Source organism: Setaria viridis, chromosome 2 (genome assembly GCF_005286985.2).
Source record: "Setaria viridis chromosome 2, Setaria_viridis_v4.0, whole genome shotgun sequence".
Taxonomy (NCBI): Eukaryota; Viridiplantae; Streptophyta; class Magnoliopsida; order Poales; family Poaceae; genus Setaria; species Setaria viridis.
The window spans coordinates 6,760,767-6,784,288 of record NC_048264.2 but is presented as its reverse complement, the minus strand read 5'-3'; the positions used below and the strand labels follow the sequence as shown (position 1 = coordinate 6,784,288).

The 23,522-nt window shown below is 43.8% G+C and overlaps 1 protein-coding gene across 1 annotated transcript; it reads left to right on the top strand.

Moving 5' to 3' along the window:
* The first annotated feature begins 1,821 nt into the window (after positions 1–1,821).
* Positions 1,822–18,599, top strand: LOC117844031 (uncharacterized). Its single transcript, XM_072291777.1, has 9 exons — positions 1,822–3,753; positions 4,249–4,381; positions 4,496–5,763; positions 6,004–6,410; positions 6,489–6,938; positions 17,091–17,235; positions 17,857–18,084; positions 18,333–18,504; positions 18,595–18,599. The coding sequence occupies exons 1-9, from the start codon at positions 1,822–1,824 to the stop codon at positions 18,597–18,599; spliced, it is 4,740 nt and encodes a 1,579-aa protein (XP_072147878.1).
* The last annotated feature ends 4,923 nt before the right edge of the window (positions 18,600–23,522 follow it).

Below are 23,522 nucleotides of genomic sequence, written 5' to 3'. Positions count from 1 at the left end.
GTTAGCCATCTCTTTTCCTTTCTCCTGCCACTGGGTGTGGGACCGAACGTCAGGGTCATCTTCAACCTCCCACGCCCCCTGTGGGAGCTGCAGCGGCTGGTGAGCTACGTGCTGTTGATGGAGTCGGTGGTATCTGCGGCCCGACGTGGAGATCCTGCAGCGGGCAGGGGTGCTGGTGAAAGGGGACGAGGACACGGCGGGATACTACGTGCACCTGGCCGGGGAGCCGTGCCCGCCACCGGAGTTCGTCAACAACTGCTACGCCGACATGTTCCACGACGTCCGGGAGAGCTGCGGCCGCAGCTGGAACCGGCACTGCGCCGTGCTGCACGACTACTTCAGCAACCCGTGGACCAGCATGTCCGCAGCCACCGCCGTCTTCCTTCTCGTCCTCACCGTCGTGCAGACCGTCGACACCGTGCTGCCGTACTACAACCCCCCGTAATTAACACCGGGACGGGACACGATGATCAAGCATCAGGAGGAATTGGATACGTCACAGAGAGTCAGTGTAATAGAATACTGAGTATCGAAACATTTCTGTATATAATACAATAATCCAATAACGGTGTGCGTGTGACGTGTCTCTTGGCAGGTGTGGTTGCAGGTGACAGGTGGAGACGAGGTACATGCGGCGACGAGTGAAGAACGGGGATAGGATGCCATGCCGACAAACCGTGGGACGGTGAAGGGTGGATCAAGGCTCGCGTTCGAGGGACAGGCGATCGTGTGGTGTACGTCTACTGTACCTGGCTACACGGCGAGAGGACGTCAAGGGAGGTTTTCGGATTACACCACAAAATCCGGGGTTCGCTGGTTGAGCCATAAAGCCATGCAATCGTACCGGGACGCTCGTGCGGCGAGCGTTGGCCGAAGATGGAAATTCCGGCGATCGCGATACGATTTCGGATGGTCGTGCGGCGACATCGCGAGGATCACATCACGGAGATGGAGGAATCGCGGACATCGCGGAATTTTTCATGGAGGACGTAACTGGAATTTACGCACCTACGTTAAATTTATTTAGCGTAGGGGGTTATGTGTAAATAGGCCGTGCCACCCTAAGGATATAAATACGTGGCACCTAGGGTTGAGAGTTTTGAGCCCTTTTTGCTACAGGCGGCGCTACAGTACTCGCGCTACAGTAACTCAGCGCTACAGTTCATCGCGATTACTGTTTATCGCGGTTACTGTTCACGCGCGGTACTGTTCATCATCGCAGGTACTGTTCATCTCTCTCTAGTCTAGCCTAGGGTTTCAATCTAAGTGAGGGATTTTTATTGATCTCTCCAATTAAGAGAGGGAGGATGTTTGGGCGGAGGCTAGATGCACTTTTGTAAGCACATTACTTGTCTCAATTTTTCATATTAGTGAATTAATCTATGTGCTTGTGCGTCATGTTGTGCTGAGGTTAAGATTGATTTGATCCATCTAAAATCATGCTAGGGCATCTTATTAGAGCTTAATCTATTCTCGTCATTGTCTGATACAGTCTGCTTGTTCCTTTAATATCTCAAGATCCGAAAGTCCGATTGACATGATTCCAGTTGGGTTAGTTGCATAATTTTGTATGGATTTTTCTGTCAAATTTTTAGGTTGATCGGTCTTACGGATTTTCGTCCATATGTTTTTTATTAAGGAAACAGTATTCTGTCCAGATTTGAAAAACGTGATTTAATTAGGTTTTGAGAGGAAAGGGAAGTGTTAAACTTTATTTTTTGAACTTGCGCCCATTCACCCCCCCTCTGGTCGCCGTTTCGGTCCTTCAATTGGTATCAGAGCAGGTTAAGGTTTTCTATATCTTAATCGGTTACGAAAACCATGGCGACCTCCGGAAAATTCGATACACGCGCTCCGCATTTTGATGGTACTGATTATGACTATTGGCAGTCACGTATGAAAGCTTATTTGAAGGGGAAGGGGATGAATCTGTGGAGGATCACACAAAACTCTACATATGTGATTCCTGCAGAGGACCCTACTGATCCTGCTGCTGTTGCTCTTCTTGAAGCAAATAATCGGGTTGTTGACATTTTGCAAGCTTCTCTTTGTAAACCCGAGTATGATCGTATTTCCAGTGAGGAGCTAGCTTTTCAGATCTGGGATAAATTAAAGAAATATCATGAAGGCTCCAACGCTGTGAAAACACGAAAATTTGAAATTTATAGAAAAGAATTTGATGCTTTTTCTCAGTTGCCTGGTGAATCTATTGAAGACCTTTTTGCAAGGTTTCAAGTGATTGTAAACAAAATGAAAGCCCTTAATAAGGATATGCCTTACAATGATCATGCAAGGGCTCTCATATTGTTGCATTCACTTACTGATGAGTGGGATATGAAGGTAGAGGCAATCGTTGAGTCTGCTGGCTATGAGACTCTTACCACTGACGAGCTTTTCAGTAAGCTTAAGTCAAAAGAGATTGATGTTCTCTCCAAGCGCAAATTGAAAAATCCCACTAGCGCTTCTTCTTCTGATGTTCCTATGGCTTTGGTTTCTGGGAGTAAAACTAACGCTAACACTAATCCAGTTCCTCCAAGCTTTGCCTTGTCTTCTTTGTGTCATGTTGCAGATGATGAGTTGGAGACGCTAGATGATGATCAGTTGGTGCTGCTCTCCAACAAATTCAAGCGAGTCTATGAGAACCGACGCAACAGAAGACGCTCAGAAGGATGTTTCAGCTGTGGTGAGCGAGGCCACTTTGCAGCTGATTGCCCGAACAAGAGAACATTTGATCAGGGCAACAACTCCAGGCGCCAGGAACAACCAAGGGAGAAGAAGAAGAAGGGTGACAGGCGCATGAAGAAGAATGGCCAGAAGTACACTGATAAGCAAATTAAAAGGGCTGCACATGTTTTGTTTTCTTCTCTTGGTGATTTTGTTTCAGATGCTTCTTCGAACTCAAGTGATTCAGACTCCGAGAATGAGCTGCCCAAAAAGAAAACTGACGGACTCTGCTTCCTCGCCGACATCAAGGGAGGGATGTGCACCATGGCCTTAGAAGATGATGAAGCTTCTAATCTCAGCGACAACTCTTCTGACAATGAGGTACAAAATTCAGCAGAAGAAGAAATTAAAGAATTGACAAAAATTATTGATAAACAAAACAAGATTTTAGCAAAACTTAAGGCTGAGTATGATAGAGTCATCTCTGAATTAAAAGACTTAAAAGATGCTACTCCTGCTGAAGTAGAATGTGAAGAGTGCTCTGTGCATATGGTTTCACTTTCTGAATTGCAATCTAAGCATGCCTTCATTGTTGACAAATTTGAAAATGCTAAGATTGAGTTAGAAAAACTTCACTCTGGTTCGGCTTCACTTGGCGCTTGTGCTTCTTGTCCAACCTTGAAATCTGAATTGAATAATGCTAAATCTCGTGTTATTGAGTTGGAGAAACACTCTTGTCCTGCTTTGCCTTCCTGTTTAACTTGCCCTACTTTTGTTGCTGAAAATAATGATTTGAGGGTGAAGATTTCTGCGTTGGAAGAAGAAAATAAACATTTGAGAGTGATTCTTGGTTGGTGCTCTATTCGTGAACCTCAGATTGGTATGTCAATTGCTCAAATTAAACGGAGTAAGCGTTTTGGACCTAGATATGATTTGAAACATGTTTTTGGTGAAAAGAGTGGACCTCCTATTTCTGAAAAGAATCCACCTTTGGCTAAGTACACTGGACCACCTCCTAGGAAAGAGGGTCCATGTGTCACATCTGAGGGGTTGTTAGTTGAACCATCCAGATCTGTTCCAAAAAAGCAGGTTTGAGTGCCTAAACCTAAACACTTCAATGTTGCACAGAACGCTAAGCCATCTACTTCGCCATGTGTTCACACTGCTAGACCTAAGTATAACTTTGTTGCTTCTGGTTCTAAGGCTAAGGCTTCTTTTGCTCCTTCACATAAGCATTACCATTGTGATTTTTGTGATCGTGATGGTCATCTCTATGGGTTTTGCTTTCGTCGGAAGCGTGCTGAGAGACGTGAGCAGTACTCTGCACGTGGTACTCATGATCGTCCTATTTTGGGTCGTGAACCTGCTAGTTGGTCTTTTGGTTTTCGCCCACATACTCGTGCTCCTGCCCCACGTCGGAATGACAGGCCATGTTTTCCCCCTCGTGGTTCTCGTCATTCTTTCGAGAGGTTTGATTTTGCTAATGCCTCTTTTGAGCAAGTGGCCCAACACTGGTTTTCTCTACATTATCCTAACCCCAGTGTTGAGTCATTAGCTCACTCTTGTGTTCGCCATTGACTGCAGGATGGAGGCGAGGAGAACATATGGATAATGGATTCCGGTTGTTCGCGCCACATGACCGGAGATGACAAATGGTTCTCCAACCTCACCCCCGCGAGCGGTAAGGAATATATTACATTCGGGGATAATAGTAAAGGTAAGGTTTTGGCGCATGTCTGCATCAAGGTAACTGATAAATTCATACTAAAGGATGTCACGAAAGTACAAAATTTGCACTATAATCTGCTTTCTGTCTCACAACTTCTTGAAGATGATTTTGAAGTGCGTTTTAAGAAAGGCAATTCGCGAGTTCTTGATTCTACTGGCAACCTTGTTTGCAAGATTTCTCCCTTTGGACGAGTTTTTAAGGTTGATTTTTCTAAATCTTTTGGACAGACTCGTTGTTTGGTTGCTCGTGGTTTCCCTGATATTTGGAAGTGGCATCGTCGGTTGGGCCACTTGAGCTTTGATTTGCTTTGTCGCTTGAGTTCGATGGATTTAATTGATGGTTTGCCAAAACTCAAGTTTGAAAAAGATTTAATTTGTGCTCCCTGCAAACATGGAAAAATGGTTGCTGCTTCCCATGCACCTGTGACGCAGGTGATGACGAGACGACCGGGTGAACTGTTACATATGGACATTATTGGTCCAGCCCGTGTTCGGTCTGCTGGTGGGAAGTGGTATGTGCTCGTTGTTGTGGATGATTTTTCTCGATACTCATGGGTGTTCTTTCTGGAATCTAAGGATGACGCCTTTTCACATGTTCATGATCTTGTTCTGAAGCTGAAAAATGAGTTGTCAAATAATGCCGTTAGAGCAATTCGCAGTGACAATGGTACGGAATTCAAGAACTCTCGTATGAAAGCTTTTTGTGCAGAACATGGTCTTGATCATCAATTTTCTTCTCCTTATGTTCCTCCTCAGAACGGTGTTGTTGAAAGGAAAAATCGCACGCTTGTTGAAATGGCTAGGACAATGCTAGATGAATATAAAACCCCTAGACGTTTCTGGGCTGAGGCAATCAACACCGCTTGCTATGTTGCTAATAGAATTTTTCTGAGAGCTTTCCTGAAGAAAACATCATATGAGTTGAGATTTGGACGTCCTCCCAAAGTTTCTCACTTTCGAGTGTTTGGTTGCAAGTGCTTTATTCTAAAAAAGGGAAACTTGGATAAGTTTGAGTCTCGTTCTTCTGATGGGTTATTTCTGGGGTATGCTTTGCAAGGGCGTGCTTACCGTGTGCTTAATATTGACACTAACCGCATCGAGGAGACATGTGAGGTCACCTTCGATGAGACAATGCCTTGTTTTTCTTCTGCTTTTGAATGTGCAGGTGATGACGAGATCGGGCAGGATATTTTTGAGGATGAGCAAGAGGAAGATGGATACAACAATGACGACGACGATGACGCCCCGCCTGTGATGCAGGGGGAGCCTGGCGCGCAGCTCGAGCAGGCACCCTCCACCACTTTGGAGGATGGACCATTGCCTACACGTACATCTACAGCAGCTCCTGCAGCCTCACCGACTTTTGATCAGGTACCGGCTGCAGTTGAAGGAGAGGCGATTTCAGAACGTACAGCACCACGCCACATTCAGAATTGCCACCCTCCTGAAAAAATGATAGGTAACTTGAATGAGCGAACGACACGGAACAGAGGTATGAAAAACAAAAATTATTGTGTTTTTGCTCATACTGCTTTTGTTGCCTCTTTTGAACCCCGAGATGTTGGACATGCTTTATCTGATTCTAACTGGGTCAATGCCATGCATGAGGAGTTAGAAAATTTTGAACGAAATCAAGTTTGGGTTTTGGTTGATCCTCCTCCTTCTTGTAAACCAATTGGGACTAAATGGGTTTTTAAGAACAAACAAGGAGAAGATGGTCATGTTGTCAGGAACAAAGCCAGATTAGTGGCTCAGGGGTTTTGTCAAAAGGAGGGTATTGATTATGGTGAAACTTTTGCTCCTGTTGCTCGTTTAGAAGCCATTCGTATCTTGCTTGCATTGGCTGCTTCACATGGTTACAAGCTTTATCAAATGGATGTAAAAAGTGCTTTTCTGAATGGTTTTATAGAAGAAGTTTATGTCAAACAACCGCCTGGTTTTGAACACCCCAATTTTCCTGATCGTGTTTTTAAGTTGCAAAAGGCTTTATATGGTTTGAAGCAAGCACCTCGTGCTTGGTATGCTAGATTGAAAACTTTTCTACTTAAAAACGGATTCAAAATGGGTTCAGTTGATAAAACTCTTTTTCTCCTCAGGCAAGGCAATGACACTTTAATAGTTCAGATTTATGTGGATGATATCATTTTCGGTGGTTCCTCTCATGTTCTTGTGAAAAAGTTTGCAGATGTGATGAGCAAAGAATTTGAGATGTCTATGATGGGCGAGCTGAAGTTCTTTCTTGGCTTACAAATCAAACAAACTTCGGAAGGAACATTTGTACATCAGGGAAAGTACACGAAGGATGTCCTGCAGAAGTTTGCGATGGATGATGCAAAGCCAATTTCTACGCCCATGCCGACTAGCGCGGCTTTGGATGCTGATGAGAATGGAGAGCCCGTGGATCAGAAGGATTATCGAAGCATGATCGGGTCACTGCTGTACTTGACTGCAACAAGGCCGGATATACACTTTGTTGTGTGTATGTGTGCTCGTTTTCAGGCGTCCCCCAAGATTTCTCATCATCAGGCGGTGAAGCGCATCATGAGGTATCTTCGATTTACTCCTGAATTTGGCCTTTGGTACTCTGCTGCTTCGACTCTCAGTTTGTGTGGTTATTCGGATGCTGATTTTGCTGGGTGTCATTTGGATAGAAAGTCTACTTCGGGTACTTGCCAATTTTTGGGTTCTTCGCTTGTTTCTTGGTCCTCTAGAAAACAATCCAATGTTTCTCAATCTACTACAGAGACCGAGTATGTTGCTGCTGCTAGTTGTTGTTCTCAGCTTTTATGGATGATAGCTACCCTTCGCGATTTTGGTTTGTCGTTTTCTCGCGTTCCTCTCTTGTGTGACAGCACTAGTGCTATAAGTGTTGCAAAGAATCCTGTGCTTCATTCTAAGACGAAACATATTGAGGTTCGTCATCATTTTCTGAGGGATCATGTTGAGAAGGGTGATATTGAGCTTAAATACATTGATACTAGTCAGCAACTTGCTGATATTCTGACTAAACCACTCGATCAAACCACTTTTGCACGTTTGCGTGGTGAGTTCGGGGTGTGTTACCCATTTTAGTATCATTATGAGTTGCTTCGGTTACATATGCTTTATACTTGTTTTGGCTAGTTTGCGACCGATGCTTTTGGAGAGGTTTAAATGCTTTGCTTGACCAGTTTTTTTTTGAATACAACATATATATATATATATACTTCAAAAATTATGTTGGGCTCTACTTGCTTTTCTGGACTTAGTGACTTGTTGAATACTAGACATATATCTTGCTCATGGTTCGGTTGTCAGCTTCTTTTAATGATTTTTCACTGCAAATGTAACTCACAATGCAAGTTTTAACTCGGAAGTGCATACCATGGTTGTGAGCAAAAACTCTGAATTCCCATATCTCTGCTATCTCGCTCATGATCTGCTTGCTTTATGAGAATTTACATATGGGCACACCTCTGATTTTCCCATGTCTCTGCTGGTTCTCGCTCATAAGCAAAATTAAACAACCTGGCTGAGCACAATTCTTGCTTCCCATATCCCTGCTTGTCATGCTCATAAAAGCCAGAATTAAATATGACAAGTGCATTTGTGGGCGTTGAAGTGAACTTTGATTGAAGCTGTGTATCCGTCGTGTGAGCTTGATATATGTTTCTGTCTTCAGCTTGGCACTAATTTTGAAATATGCATGCTTTTGCCTGGTTAATTGGTTTTCAAAATGACTTTAATTCTAACTTTCTATTGGTCATGGCATTGTGTTGCTTCTCTGGATGGCTAGTGTTGTTAGTTGGCTATTATAAGTATTTGACATATGTCTCAGAAGCTTCTACTTGTGCTCTCTCACATAGTTCTCGAAATTGATTCTTTGCATTTTAATCTTGATGGAGTGCTTTGTCAACAAGGGGGAGAGTGAGTAGCACAAATTCATTTTTGCAAGAGGAGTTTGATTTCGTTTTTTGCTGAGACTTGACGTGCTTGTTTTGAGGGGGAGCTTTGCTGAAAGTGTTGAGTTTTGCTGAGAGTGTTTTTTTATCTTGATTGTGTTGAGCCTAGTTTTTTTCTCTAGCCCATGTCTTTGGGGATCAAGATTGTTTCTTTTTCCTTCTTTCTATTTTCTTTTTTAGCTCGAATAAATTTGTGCGGTGTGGTGTTGTCAATGCACTCATCAAGGGGGAGATTGAGATGCCGGTGGGCTAGTACCTTGGTGATGAGCGATTGACAACACGGTGTGCGTGTGACGTGTCTCTTGGCAGGTGTGGTTGCAGGTGACAGGTGGAGACGAGGTACATGCGGCGACGAGTGAAGAACGGGGATAGGATGCCATGCCGACGAACCGTGGGACGGTGAAGGGTGGATCAAGGCTCGCGTTCGAGGGACAGGCGATCGTGCGGTGTACGTCTACTGTACCTGGCTACACGGCGAGAGGACGTCAAGGGAGGTTTTCGGATTACACCACAAAATCCGGGGTTTGCTGGTTGAGCCATAAAGCCATGCAATCGTACCGGGACGCTCGTGCGGCGAGCGTTGGCCGAAGATGGAAATTCCGGCGATCGCGATACGATTTCGGATGGTCGTGCGGCGACATCGCGAGGATCACATCACGGAGATGGAGGAATCGCGGACATCGCGGAATTTGTCATGGAGGACGTAACTGGAATTTACGCACCTACGTTAAATTTATTTAGCGTAGGGGGTTATGTGTAAATAGACCGTGCCACCCTAAGGATATAAATACGTGGCACCTAGGGTTGAGAGTTTTGAGCCCTTTTTGCTACAGGCGGCGCTACAGTACTCGGCGCTACAGTACTCGCGCTACAGTAACTCAGCGCTATAGTTCATCGCGATTACTGTTTATCGCGGTACTGTTCATCGTCGCAGGTACTGTTCATCTCTCTCTAGTCTAGCCTAGGGTTTCAATCTAAGTGAGGGATTTTTATTGATCTCTCCAATTAAGAGAGGGAGGATGTTTGGGCGGAGGCTAGATGCACTTTTGTAAGCACATTACTTGTCTCAATTTTTCATATTAGTGAATTAATCTATGTGCTTGTGCGTTATGTTGTGCTGAGGTTAAGATTGATTTGATCCATCTAAAATCATGCTAGGGCATCTTATTAGAGCTTAATCTATTCTCGTCATTGTCTGATACAGTCTGCTTGTTCCTTTAATATCTCAAGATCCGAAAGTCCGATTGATATGATTCCAGTTGGGTTAGTTGCATAATTTTGTATGGATTTTTCTGTCAAATTTTTAGGTTGATCGGTCTTACGGATTTTCGTCCATATCTTTTTTATTAAGGAAACAGTATTCTGTCCAGATTTGAAAAACGTGATTTAATTAGGTTTTGAGAGGAAAGGGAAGTGTTAAACTTTATTTTTTGAACTTGCGCCCATTCACCCCCCTCTGGTCGCCGTTTCGGTCCTTCATTAGCCAAGCCAAGTAATCTTATTGAGAAGATTGCTTGCAAATGAGGCCGAGTCTGCTGAGGCACCTAAATTCCTATTTTGGGATCCCACAATGTACGGTATTTTATTTTGTTAGGACCTATAGTTACTTTGTTAATAGTATATACTATTTTTTTCAATAAAAGGTAGCTTCTTTATATTCACATTGAAAATATTTCGTTATAACTTGAGGGAGCGAGTGACTGTGACCCGTGGAGACAGAAACACCTAGGTTTCAACGGTTGTTCCTTGATTCTTTCTCCAAGTCCAGAACCCTCAAGACAGTAGCAGCAGCAAAGTGGTGAAAAGAAAAGAAAGATGCGAAGGCTCTGTCACCATGCTTCACGAGAATTTCCGATAAAAAAAGAGACAAGAGCCTAAACAATCGCTAGTAGATCTAGTACAGCGACGAGGACTGAGCAACTAATGTTAGATGCTTCACTTAGCATCATTATTTGTCCTAACCTCTAACGAACCACCGGAGGATGCTGACAGAGTAAACAAACCATCGCTTCTTCCACAACCCCCACACACTCACACAGAGCTGATCGCCTGATCCGGATTTAAAAACTTTCCTAATCGCAAACGGTTGAAAAGGGATTAGCGTCCAAATCATTCGCCCCAAAACATTCCCGAATGGAGACGACGTCCCGTGGGTGGGCCGTGGCCGACCTGTGGCTGGAAGAAGCGCTGCCCAACTCCGCAGGGCAATTTCTGTGACTTTTAGCACCTTCTTACTATGGAAACGATTAAACAGAGACAACGAAATCGCCGAACGGAGTCCACGAACTCCAAGGAATCCACACAAGTACACACAGGCCAGGAAACTGAGCAAGCATCGTATCGTATCGAACTGCAGCACATGTACTCGGTAAGAATGCAAGATCAATCAGTGCAGTTTCAACTCATTTATCTGATCCTAAACATTTCTGGACGCCAAGTCTAGGAAGAAGAAGCTGATACAATTTTCATTACAAATGACAAAGGTAGCAGTACAGTTTCACTACACAAGACAAGGTTGCTCCTCACATATTGCGAGTTGTGACATCCTATCTCAACTTCAAGAGTATGCTGTAACATGTTATTCTTGGGCTTATGCAGGAGGACATCTGTGAACTCATGAACTTGATATATGGCGTCACAAGTTACAGCATGACGATGAAACTGCCCGCTCAGGTGAAAGGAAGTCCATATAAACTCCCATGAATCGACACAAGTACAGACAGGGCAGGAAACAGAGCAAGCATCAAAGTGCAGCACTAGCACAGTATATGTACTTAGAAAGAATGCAAGACCAATTAGTACAGCTACAATCGTATGAAAATGAAAGCATTCAGTTCACCCAAACTCATGTATCGTCTCTATCTAAACATTTCTGGACGCCAAATCTAGCAAGAAGAAGCTGATACAATTTTCACTATGAATGATGAGAGAGCAGACAAGGTAGTTACACAAATGTTGTAAGTTATGACATCCTATCTCAAGTTCATTAGTATGCTGTAACTTGCCGACACCCTATCAAAATATATTCAAATGTCCTCCTGCAAAAGCCTAAGAATGACTAAATTAACAACTTGGGACTCCATTTTTCATAGAGCGCTTCCTCTTGGTGGCTCACTGGCTGTAAGTTTTATGCATGGACGTAGCTGTAGCATGGGGGTATCTGGGACCTCCATACGAGGAACTCAAATATCTGAACCTAAACATTTCTGCGACCGCGGGTGGCTTGAGACGGCTTCGAAGCACAGTCCCGTGCGACGGCGGGGAGGCTGGCACACTTCCGGCAAGGAGCTCTGCTCGCCGTTGGCTTTGTGGCTGGTTAGTAACAAATGTTTACTAAGGAAAATCGCTCAGCTGATGTTAATTTGAAAACTATGCATTTCTGCAGCATTGGCAGCAGCCTCTACAGTCGAAGGACCAAGCACAAATGCCTGATAAACATAAGATGAGATCTGTGGGTTTCTCAGTCAAGGTTAAACTGAATTGTGGTAGTGGTTAATGATGTAAAGCTTTATGGTGTGGCAGGTCTTTAACAGTGAGTTTAGTCAGGGTGTTAGTTTGTTGGCCTTCAGGAGTTCTTCATTTTGTGCAAGGGATCTCATCTCTTAGGTTTGTTATCCCAATCATTGCTGGAAAGTTTGCTTGGGTTTCTCTGTTAAGCTGACAACCCTGTATCATTCTACTCCCTGTACTCCTGAACCTTGGGCTTGCAATGAAACCTTAGAATGGTTGATGCATACGGTTCCTCTCATGTAAAACCTTATTTGCTCGAGAAAATGAGCATTTGAATTAAAACATCACAATTCCATATTAATCCTGCTCAGTTTTGCTTTGGTTCATTATCTTATGAGTTGAACAGGAGAAGTGATTGAGAGTATCAATGGCATCTTTTTTAACTGTATTGATCATGAGGACCTAGATGCTCTCAAAGATTCAGTTAATCATTCGTTGCGCATCAGTTGTGGAACCATCAGGCACTACCGAAAATAGCAGATATGCCAAGTGTCTTTCGGTTTGCCGAGTGCATTCCATCGGGCACTCGGCAAAGGCATAGTATGCCGAGTGCCTCCATAGAAACACTCGGCATATAGATTGCACTTGGCAAAAATCTGATTTTCCGAGTGTAGGAAAGAAAACACTCGGCAAACAACAACACGACACTCGGCAAAGAATGGACACTCAGCAAAATACCACCACGTGACCACCACGTGCGTCGGCCGTCAAACGTCGTGCCGGCCGTTAGCACTTTGCCGAGTGTCTATTAGTGACACTCGGTAAAGACACTTATTTGTCGAGTGTTTCTATAAGACACTCGGCAACGTCATATGTTTACCGAGTGTTGTTTCAAGGCACTCAGATAGGAGTAGAGCATGGAAACTAACCCCATCTACACATCCTCGGGTAGGATTCGGACCTATCTTCACGTATTAGATAGTATAGGAACCTGTAGATACAATTGATTTTTATATTACTTGCTGATATGTTAGAGGATGGATGACCGTGAGTGGATACGTTGACCGATGAATGGATTGAGAAGACTGATGCTTTCTTGAAACTAGTATTTGCTAAGGTTAAAGGAGCACTTCTCACTTGGTGTCCTTGCAACATTTGCGCAAACATGCATCGACAAACAAAGGAGGTCATTGGTAAACATCTTTGCAAGAATGGATTTACGGCAGACTATACTCGGTGGATCTACCATGGTGAAGCCGATCATGTGAGAGATAAGGTCATGAGACAACGCATCGAGGATTATGATGATGATGTTGGGGTAGGAGACATGTTAAATGACTATCATGAAGCACACTTCGATGAAGGACGTAGGGAGGAGGAGCCAGAGGCAACTACAAAGGCGTATTACCTCATGTTGCCTGCAGCACAACAACCCCTTCACGGGCATACCAAGGTTTCTCAACTGGATGCCATTGCACGCCTAATGGCCGTAAATTCCTAGTTTAGCTGGAGTCGAGAAGCCTTCGATGTTATCCTGATAGTTTTTGGGAGCCTACTCCCGGATGGTCACATTCTGCCAAAGAGCGTGTATGAGGCACATAAACTCCTTCGTGCACTTAAGATGCCATACGAGCAGATACATGCTTATCCAAAGGGATGCATCTTATTTAGGAAAGAACATGCGGAAGCAAAGTACTGTGTGAAGTGTGAATCCACTAGGTTCTTGGAGGTAGACTCTGGTGATGGTCAGAAGAGGCAGCTCGCAATCCCAGTGAAGATCCTACGGTACCTTCCATTCATACCGAGGATCCAACATCTTTACATGACTGAGGAATCCACGAAACAGATGACATGGCACAAAAACGGACATCGATACAATCCTGAGAAGCTAATACATCCATCCGATGGTGAAGCCTGGACAAGGTTTGATGTGATTCATCGTGAGAAAGCTCTAGAGGCTCGTAATGTACGTGTTGCGCTAGTAATAGATGAGTTCAATCCTTATGGAATGGTAGCTACCCCGTATACTTGTTGGCCCATGTTCGTCATCCCCTCAATCTCCCCCCTGGTGTCCTCTTTCAACGATAGAACATATTCTTGTCGTTGATAATTCCTGAACATCTGGGGAATAATATGAGTGTGTACATGGAGCCTCTGATTGATGATTTGGTCTGTGCTTGGGAGGAAGAGGTATGGACATACGACTGAGCTACAAAGACAAACTTCAAAATGCATGTTTGGTACCAGTACTCCCTGCATGACTTGCCGCATATGGGATATTCTGCGGCTAGTGTGTTCACGGGAAGTTCCCATGCCTAGTATGTAAGGCGTATCTAAAGTTCATTTGGTTGACAAAGGGTGGCAAGTTTTCTTCATTCGACAAACATCGACAATTCCTCCCTCCTGACCATCCATTCAGACGAGACATCAAGAATTTTACGAAAGATGTCGTAGTCAAAGAACCTACACCGCAAGTGAGGACAGGTGCCATGGTTCATGCTCAGTTAGACGCTCTCGAGGTGGTTTTGTGGGATATGGTGAGCAACATGCCTGGACTCAGAAGTCGTGCTTGTGGAACCTCGCCTATTTTGATGACCTTCTTATTCCACATAACATTGATGTAATGCATATTGAAAAAATGTCACCGAAGCATTTTTTGGTACAATCATGGACATTCCTAATAAGACAAAGGATAACATTAAGACTAGAGTGGATCAAGCGAGGTTATGCGATAGACCAAAGCTAGACATGGCGCCTCACAGAGGTGGCAAGTCATGGAGAAAGCCTAAGGCCGATTTCGTACTGACGAGGGCCTAAAGAGGGAAGTACTAGAATGGTTCCAAATGTTAATGTTCCCTGATGGGTATGCAACGAATCTGAAGAGGGGAGTGAACTTAGCTACAATGCGAATCAACGAGCTCAAGAGTCCTGATTACCACACATGGCTTGAGAGCCTACTTTTCGTGATGGTTCGAGGCTATGTCCCTGAGTATGTTTGGCAAGTGCTAGCGGAGTTGAGCAATTTTTTCCGCCAACTTTATGCTAAGGAGTTATCTTGTACCGTGGTTGCAGAAATGGAAAGAATGGCGCCTGCCTTGCTTTGTAAGTTGGAGAAGATCTTTCCACCTAGCTTCTTCAATCCAATGCAGCATATGATTTTGCACCTCCCGTATGAAGCACGAGTGGGGGGAGGGGCCAGTGTAGGACCGTTGGTCCTATTCAATTGAGAGATGTCAAAAGGTTGAACTAAATGTAAAAATAAATGCAAAATTGAAGCATCCATTGCAGAGGCATACATTCTGGAGGAGGTTTCAAACTTCACAACAAAATACTATTCTGACAACCTTCCTAGCGTGCATAATCCACCCCCTCATTACAATACTAGCGAAGACAAATCGAACCTTAGCATTTTCTGAGAGCAACTTGGAAGTGCAAGTGGTGCGACCCACAAGACCTTGAAACATGAAGAGTGGCGCACTATCATGCTACATGTGTTGACGAACCTAACCAAAGTGGATCCGTACATCCTGTAAGTTCTCAACAAACTTGTTCTCAAGTAGTCACTATTATGTGTCCAACTCCCATGTTTCTCGTTGGTACAGGGAATTTCATCATCAATTCTAGCGTGAATCAAGGGAACCTACCCGCAGGAAACTTCGACCCTTCTTAGAGAGGGTGCGGAAAATGGAATGCCCAATTTTATTTCTTAGTTCAAACACAAAGTACTGTCCAATTTGGCTCGTACCTAGTTTGACATTACAAGTTGCTCGTGGGTGCGAACAATATAACGAACTACCTTGCTTGAACTTGCAGGGCCAAACCGATGCATCAATGAGTGCCAAGTTGAGACAGGTTGCCGATGGCTGTGCCTATAGGGTTAGATCATTTACAGGTTTCACACAACAAGCCACGAGCAGAGTTGGCCCAATTGAAGAACTACAAATACCAGAGTTTTTACGCAAGGCTTTGATGTGGTCGAGTATTACGGAAGAATTGAAGAAATATACGAACTCATGTTTCATGGTTGCAAACCTCTTAATCCCATCATATTCAAATGCCATTGGTTTGACAATCATTTGTCTTACCAGGAGACGATGTCTATATTATGGCTCAATAGGCCACGCAAGTTTATTATATCTCATACTCGTGTCAAATCATCGAACATCTTAAGGGTTGGGATGTTGTGTACAAGATATCGCCACACGGTAAAGTACCTGTCCTAAACAATGAACATTACAACGTAGACCCCAACACATATGATGGAGAGTTCTTTCAAGAAGATGGGCTCAAAGGGAGTTTTGAGATAGACTTAACCGAAGTGATCGAAATGGAAGTAGGCAATGAAATGGTTGCTGACGAGGACGCTAGAGACGAGGTTCAGAATGCGAAGGACTTAGAATTAGTTCAGCGATTACATTTAGGCAGTGACAGTGATGATGACATTCCTCCTTCGGAGCACGAGCATGATTATATCGACACGCGTGATAGCGATGATGAGACTTATGATCCAGCTAATCCTGATCATGATGATTATTTCTAATACATGTATGTTCTGTCCTAATTGATTTATTATTTGTCATACCTTGTTAGTTTCTAAGTATGTTTCCTTTATTTTGCACCTCTTTCTAAGTACATTTTGTTTATCTGTGCTAATTGGTTTAGTCTTTTTAATTGCAGGTGATTGAACAATGGTGGGTGGTGTGAGGAGGGTAACGTCGCTTTACGCAAGATCGACCGATGCTGCTGAAGGGTCCGATGCAGCTTAGGAGTCCGGGAGGGGCTGAGGGAGGGATGGAGGCAGGGTTTGAGGGAGGGGTGGGGTAGGGTTCGAGGGAAGGGTGGAGGCAGGGGTCGAGGGTGGAGGTAGGGGTCAAGGGAAGGGTGGAGGCAGGGGTCGAGGAAAGGCTCGAGCGAGGTCACTGTCACCTGTAGCTTCGTTGTCATCGTCTGAGGAGGAGGTACCTTCCGTGCATGCCTCTGGTGATGAGGAGGAGGAGGTACAGGTGGAGCAGGACCAGGTGGAGGAGGAGGCAGGGGTTTCCGGTTCCTCTGGTTCGTCCGGTGTCTGATTGCGAGGTCCCTTGACCCTCCTGAGGCGACCGATACCTCTTGAGAGACGCCCGGTTATTTCACCCTCTGGGAAAAGGTAAAGTAACTTTAGATGTTATTACTAATTTTTCGTTTGATATGTTGAAAATTACAATAGAAACTAATAATTTATCTTAATCACTTGGGCAGGTCTTTTACGAAGGTTGTTGGGGGTGATCACGCACGCCATCCTAATGGCATCCTTGGTCTTTTGTGTAGGCTACACTTCCCTGGCCTGGTGGAGGTCGGCAGAAGAGCAGAGCCGGCCTACACGTGGGAGCACTACGTCGCCGCTCGCGACGCCCTTGATCAAGATGGCAGGGTATTCCCCAACAAGGCAGAGCAGGTGAAGGCCGAGCTGTGGGTAAGTCTTCCTCGCACTACATTGCTCAATACATCACATTCATTGGACATTCTTGAAATAATGATCGGATACATCGCGTCTATATGCAGGACTTCTTCAGATGCCAGGAGGGATAGAAGGCCAGGGCGGCTACTGTGCCTCACGAAGCCGCCAAGAAACTCGTGAAGGACATGCACTATGAGGCACGCGTCTAGGCCATCATCGACTACTACGCTAGATACAGAAGGATGAGGATCACTAAAACTGATGCAAGAACCATGAAATTGACCCTGGATCAATACTTGCAGGTAAATATAGAACATTAGTACTTATTTTTTTTGAGATTAATTAGACTTAATTTCATCTCTTATATGTCATACACTTGATGATGTAGGTGCCTCTATGGTGGTGCACCCAGCATCGCCAGTGCTGGGAACACATGGTGGATGAGTGGTGCGAGCTCGAGTGGGAGGAGACGCATAACGCTTGCCGGGGCCAGCGTTTGCTGATGCTAGGTGAACCACACCATCAAGGGAGCCTCAACCTCAACCAATACGCGGCTAGATAAGTACGCGAATTCATTTCTTTATTGTAACACTCAATTTTGCATAATTTCTAATCATTTTGCTTTTTCTTTCACAGTCGTTGTCACATGGTGGCCAGCCTTGCTCCCAGTTCAAGGCATGGGCTTTGTCCCACAAGGGCAAGGCGATGGCCAACATCGACTACAACCCGGAGGACCCACCGTCGTCATACAACAATGCCACCATCCACATCCACCTCAATGAATACACAACGATGGCAAGGAAGGTCCATGGGCCAGAGTACAATCCGAGCTTCCAGGATCTTGATGGAGAAGTCGTCATGAGGGTAGGAGGAGGCAAGAAGCATGGCCGGTATTGGATTGGCGATAGCACAATCGACGCGGCCAGTACTCCCACACTCTCCTAGATTTGTGCAAGGAGCATGAGCTTGAGCCCGGCGATACGCCCAAGACCGAACACTACACGCTTCCAGATTTAGGTACTCGAGGTAATTTCTATTTTATTCATTGTTCATTGATTTTTACATACTTTTGCTTTGCATTGTAACATTGGGATGAAATATTGTAGGCCTAGGTGGAAGCAGAAATGAAGCGACAGCAAGAGTTGGAGGCAAGGATGGAGCAGATGATTCAGCAGAGGCTGGAGGTCGAGCGGCAGAGGATGGAGGAAGATCGCTGGAGGCGGGAGGAAGAACAGCGGATGAGGATGGAGCAGATGTTTATGCAGGGTCTTTCTGAGAGGCTGGGTCAACCTGCGCCACCGCCACCGATGCTATTCCCTCCACCTCAACCACCCACAACTACTCCTGTGAGTCACTTGACACCTTATACTGCAGATTGAATACTTTGACTTAGAGAACTTGTTTCTGCCGTAAATGTCCAAATGCCAAATGATATGTTAGCTCAAAGTGAAATATACTATGATATGTTAGCACAAAATGATATGTTAACTCAAAATGATATGTTAGCACAAATATTTTTTGGCCACATTACTTCCGATTTAGGAATCATAGTTTTGCCTAATTCTTGCTCATATTATTAAGTGCATGACATATAAATATCAATCTTATCTCACACATGCAATCTCTTCTCCTTTGTGCAGAATCAATTGGCGGCATCGAATAATCAGCCACAAGACCCGGATTTGTCACAGTAGTTCCCAGGGTCTCCACAATGACTACTTGTGACTTAGTTGTGACTTGCATTTGCATTTATGGCTAACTTGATGCTTATTGTGAATTATGCCTGTGATTCTTATTGTGAATTATACCTGTGATACTTATTATGAATTATGCCTGTAATGTTTGTTTGAGTGGGGGTCCGTTATACGTGACCGAACCATAAAAACAGGAATTTTATGGTCACTTTGCCGAGTGTTACACTCGGCAAAGATGCCAAATCTGTCATTCTGGGCATAACTTTGTCGAGTGTTTGCCTTGACACTCGGCAAAGCGACTATACAATCTGTCATCTACGCGCTACTCTGCCAAGTGTTCTAGCCTTGACACTCGGCAAAGTTTTAAATATTACCGAGTGCTTTAGCCTTAACACTCGGCAACGCTTTAAACATTGCCGAGTGCTTTTAGCCTTAACACTCGGCGATGTTTTAAACATTGCGGAGTGCTTTAGCCATAACACTCGACAAAGTTTAGATTTTTGCCGAGTGGTTTTCCGTCGTGATACTCAGCAAAGCCTCCGTCACTGTCTTCTTGCCATCCCCGTCATTTTTTTTTTGCCGAGGGTCAACCTAGCACTCGGTAAAACCTTTGCCGAGTGCTCGACAAAAAACACTTGGCAAAGAGCGTTTGCCGTTAAAATCGAAGCCGAGTGTCGGTTGCCAAGTGTTACACTCGGGAAAGAGTTTGCCGAGTGTTTTTAGGGAAGCTACTGTGTCCCGTAATGTGGACGACACTCGTTGCTGAGACTGCCGGGGCAGTTGGCGACAATGGCGTGCTGATTATTGCAGACGCTCCAAGCTAGTCCATTGGCGGTGCTTGTTTTTTTTTTTTTTTGCCAGGGCAGTGCTCAACCGAAGAATATGCTGACAAATTTTTGTTTCTTTTGCGAGTGAAAGAATGCCAACGCTCGCATTGTTTTCTTTTTTCTTTCTAATTATCTTGAGCATCAAAAACAACATTTCTGGCAACATCACCGATCATGATCTGAGTTCCAAAACTAATATTCAGACGAATCTGTTTGAAGAGGTGCACTAGCTCAACTATAGTCTCAGATCACCCATTTAAACATGAACCTCAAAAGTCGCAACTAAGTCTTTGATCGCTCATGTAAACTTACCGATCAAAAGTCAACATTTAACTTATGGTTCGTGCCAGAGTGCGGTGCACATGAATACAGGCAAGCAAATGCAAGAAACACGCACATAATGGTAGACTTTTGATCAGTTGTGGTTCAACGACAACGTGGCGATGCAGGGACATGCAACGAAGAGTCCTACTATCCTGACCCAGTTTTATTTGCTTTTGTACGATGCCCAATCGTTTTCTATCTAGTGCAGCGAATGCAACGTCAGAAAAACAACACTGACAAATCCTTCAGCGTTGAATGGCGAGGTGACGACTGATAAGTATGATGAATAGGGTGATCATTGAATGAAGAGATTTGTAATGGTATTTGGGATGAGAATGCTGATGCGTCCTGTAATTAACTGGATTATTAAACGCGGACTTAATTTATCTTATCTGCTCTTCTATGATTTGTCACTAGCCACCTAGTTTCCCCTACGTATGCATTTTTTTTCAACATACCCTGTGAGTTCAAGACACTGCAAAATGAACGGTTTCAGTTCTTAACTGATTGAATCAGCTATATAGGTTTAAAAATCAGCATTGAGGCAAGGTATTTTGCCCTGTGATAGGATGTCTAAACTTTTTCAGCTTGCCTTGTGAGTCCAAGCCAATCGCCTAATACACAGTAGCCTACGTTTTGGTACTTAACTGGATGCTGTCCTCGTCTACCAAAAAAAAAGAAAAGAAACAAGAGAGGATATAAATGTTGGGTAACTTGCATGTTATAAATAGTAGCAACTTGGCCGGATCTTGTTCAGCCTAAGCCCATCAATGAAAGCGTAAAAGCTCAATTCACCACGCATGCCTATATAAAACGGCACCCAATGAAAGGGGAGCAATATCACCTTTTTTTTCTTTTTGGTGCAACAGTGGCAATGGGACTTCAGTGGCGATCACTAAAGTGGTTTGCAATGGGAATGGGATACATCAGGGTATTTAGATGAAGCCTCAGTTTGAAAACAAGAGCCAGAATGCATTGGCACGCCAGCAACCTTGCAAGCAAGATTGTTGACAACGCACGTGCGCATTTTGGCTTGGTGGATTCTGAGGTTGGGAGCTTTTGTTTGGTTCCTTCTAGCAGTTTATCCAGAGCATGCACGCTCTAGGACCTGAACTTCTTCAAAGACATCAGTCCAGGTCATCCAGTTGAAGCTGCACATCTGGTATGAACTTCTTCAAAGACATCAGTCCAGGTCATCCAGTTGAAGCTGCTCATCTGGTATGGTTGCCTGGTTGGTTGTAAAAGTTTAACAAGCAACTCTGTTTCAATCTTATCGGCTTAGAGAGATATCAACATGTTGTAAATTGGATGTGGGTGGGATGCCGGGATATTCTCTAAGTACAAGTGTAGCACCTTTGAAAATTAGCTTGTAGTCCCAATTGATAGCTTCTGTAATCCGAACTAAATGAGCATTGGGTAGTCATAAAAATTAAGTCTGACAATTTGATTTCTCAGGTTTCATCGACATCTTTGTAACCGGACATTCACGGTATTCAGCGTGCCGAGGTGTCACTTCAAGCAAAATGCAAATTAAATATGAAGTTACAATCTCAATTTACTACGCATGCGTAGAGAGAGCTACCACCCTTCCTGGCTCAACAGTAACAACATTAAAAAAAATTCATACCTCCAGTATGGAATGGCTAGGATTAAACTCAAGAGGGCGATATATAAGTAGGTTGGCAAGGGGAATTCATGGCGATCATTAGCTTGATTCTGAAGATGGAAGATGGTGAGTTGGTGACAGAGTATTCCGCCACCCCAGCAACTGCAGACTATTAGTCTTGTTCAACTCAACCTGCTTTTCATAGCTGTAAATATACGCAGAGATCATTTTACAATCCAGCAATGGGAAACTGATTGTAACTGGTTTAATTACAGAACCCACTCTATCTCAATTCTCATCAACTCATCTTCTAATGACTGTAAATGCACAATTAGCTAGTTTCTGTGATTATGTTAGTTTCTGTAAATCAACCACACATGTCAGTACTTTTTTTTTCAACATGTACCCTGTGAGTAGAAGCCACTGCAAGGTGAACAGTTTCTTTAGCTTTTAAACTCCTTGTTAAACAAGGATGTGTTGGATCAGCTATAGGTTAGTATAATGAACAGTACTGCTTGGTCCATTTCAGCGTTTGAGAACAGGTATGTGGCCCGGTGATAGATGTGCAAGTTTTTTCCGGGTGTCCCGTGTGAGTAGCCAACACAAAGTGAGCTAAGGTGTTATGGTTTCTTCAGTGAATTACTGAGGGCTAAATAGCAGTTCAGTGGTGGCCACTGAAGCACTACAGATCGTAATTGGTATGGGATACAGATCAAGTTTTGTTCAAAGTTAGATTGAATTTTAATAATATAGCGAGCTGAAGGGGGCACGAATGGGATACACCGCCTCTTGATTCGTGGACAGTGGTGGGCTCCTTTCTTTGTGTGGAGACTTTGTTCTTTGTGATCCAAGGTTCATAGAAATGTTTAGCTTTCTTGATTTTGTATATTAGATCTAGATTTGAGGGTACTAATAAAGTGAGACAACAATGGAGTTAGTGTTGTTAACTGATGGTATGCCGGCCATTGCTATGCATTGAGAAGCAAGAAAAATGCACATGTTGTATCAGTCACAAATCATAACCAGCAACCTTTCTGTATGTCTCAGTATCTATGACTAAAAAACCATTAATATATAGCTATGATTCCTGAAAATAATAAAAAAACATTGATGATCTTAATTGCCAGTATACTTGTGCTGTTGACCTGCTGTGCATATGCAACATGACCGGAGCCTAGAAACATCAATTTACAACGCATTCCTATAAATGGTTATAGCCTTAGAGGGGCAAAACATCATCATTCGCTTCCTGGTGCAAACGATACAACATCAGAAAACAAAATCGACACCTCCTTTAGCGTTGAATGGCAAGGCTAAAACACTAGTGGAGTGTGATGCATGTTCATTGAAGAAGATGTTTGTAATGTTATTATGGATGGGATACATCTGGAATTTTAGAACAAGTCTCAGCAGAAATGGTTGAGCAAGAGCGCCGAGAGACCCTAGCAGAAGATATAGCTTGTTTCTGATGAGTATTCTACGTATCTTGCCTTGGGATTTTCAGAAGATATCCCTTGTCTCTCTGGAGGGTTGCGAGTATTAACATGTAATTTGTCGTGAACCCCTTGGCTGGGTTTGCGGTTACATGTAATTAACCTGGAGTTCAAGCAAATGCACAGTAGTACAGTTACCTCGTTTACAAAAAAAAAACCCGGAAAGATATGAATGTTGCAACAGTTGCCGGCCAAACCGAATCAATGAAAGTGTATATAAGCTAAAATCACTATACATGCCTACTTAAAGGTACACGTTCGAAAGGTGAGTACAGTCACCTACTTCCTGGTGCAATGAAACGTTGTGTGTAATGGGGATGTAATACATCAGGAGTTCAAGATCAAGTCTACGGATGAT

Coding starts and splice junctions, on each gene's coding strand:
- LOC117844031 (XM_072291777.1), top strand. CDS start 1,822: ATGGCGACCTCCGGAAAATTCGATACACGCGCTCCGCATTTTGATGGT. Junction 3,754..4,248: donor GATCTGTTCCAAAAAAGCAG/GTTTGAGTGCCT, acceptor CATTGACTGCAG/GATGGAGGCGAGGAGAACAT. Junction 17,236..17,856: donor AGGTGAAGGCCGAGCTGTGG/GTAAGTCTTCCT, acceptor TTTCTTTCACAG/TCGTTGTCACATGGTGGCCA.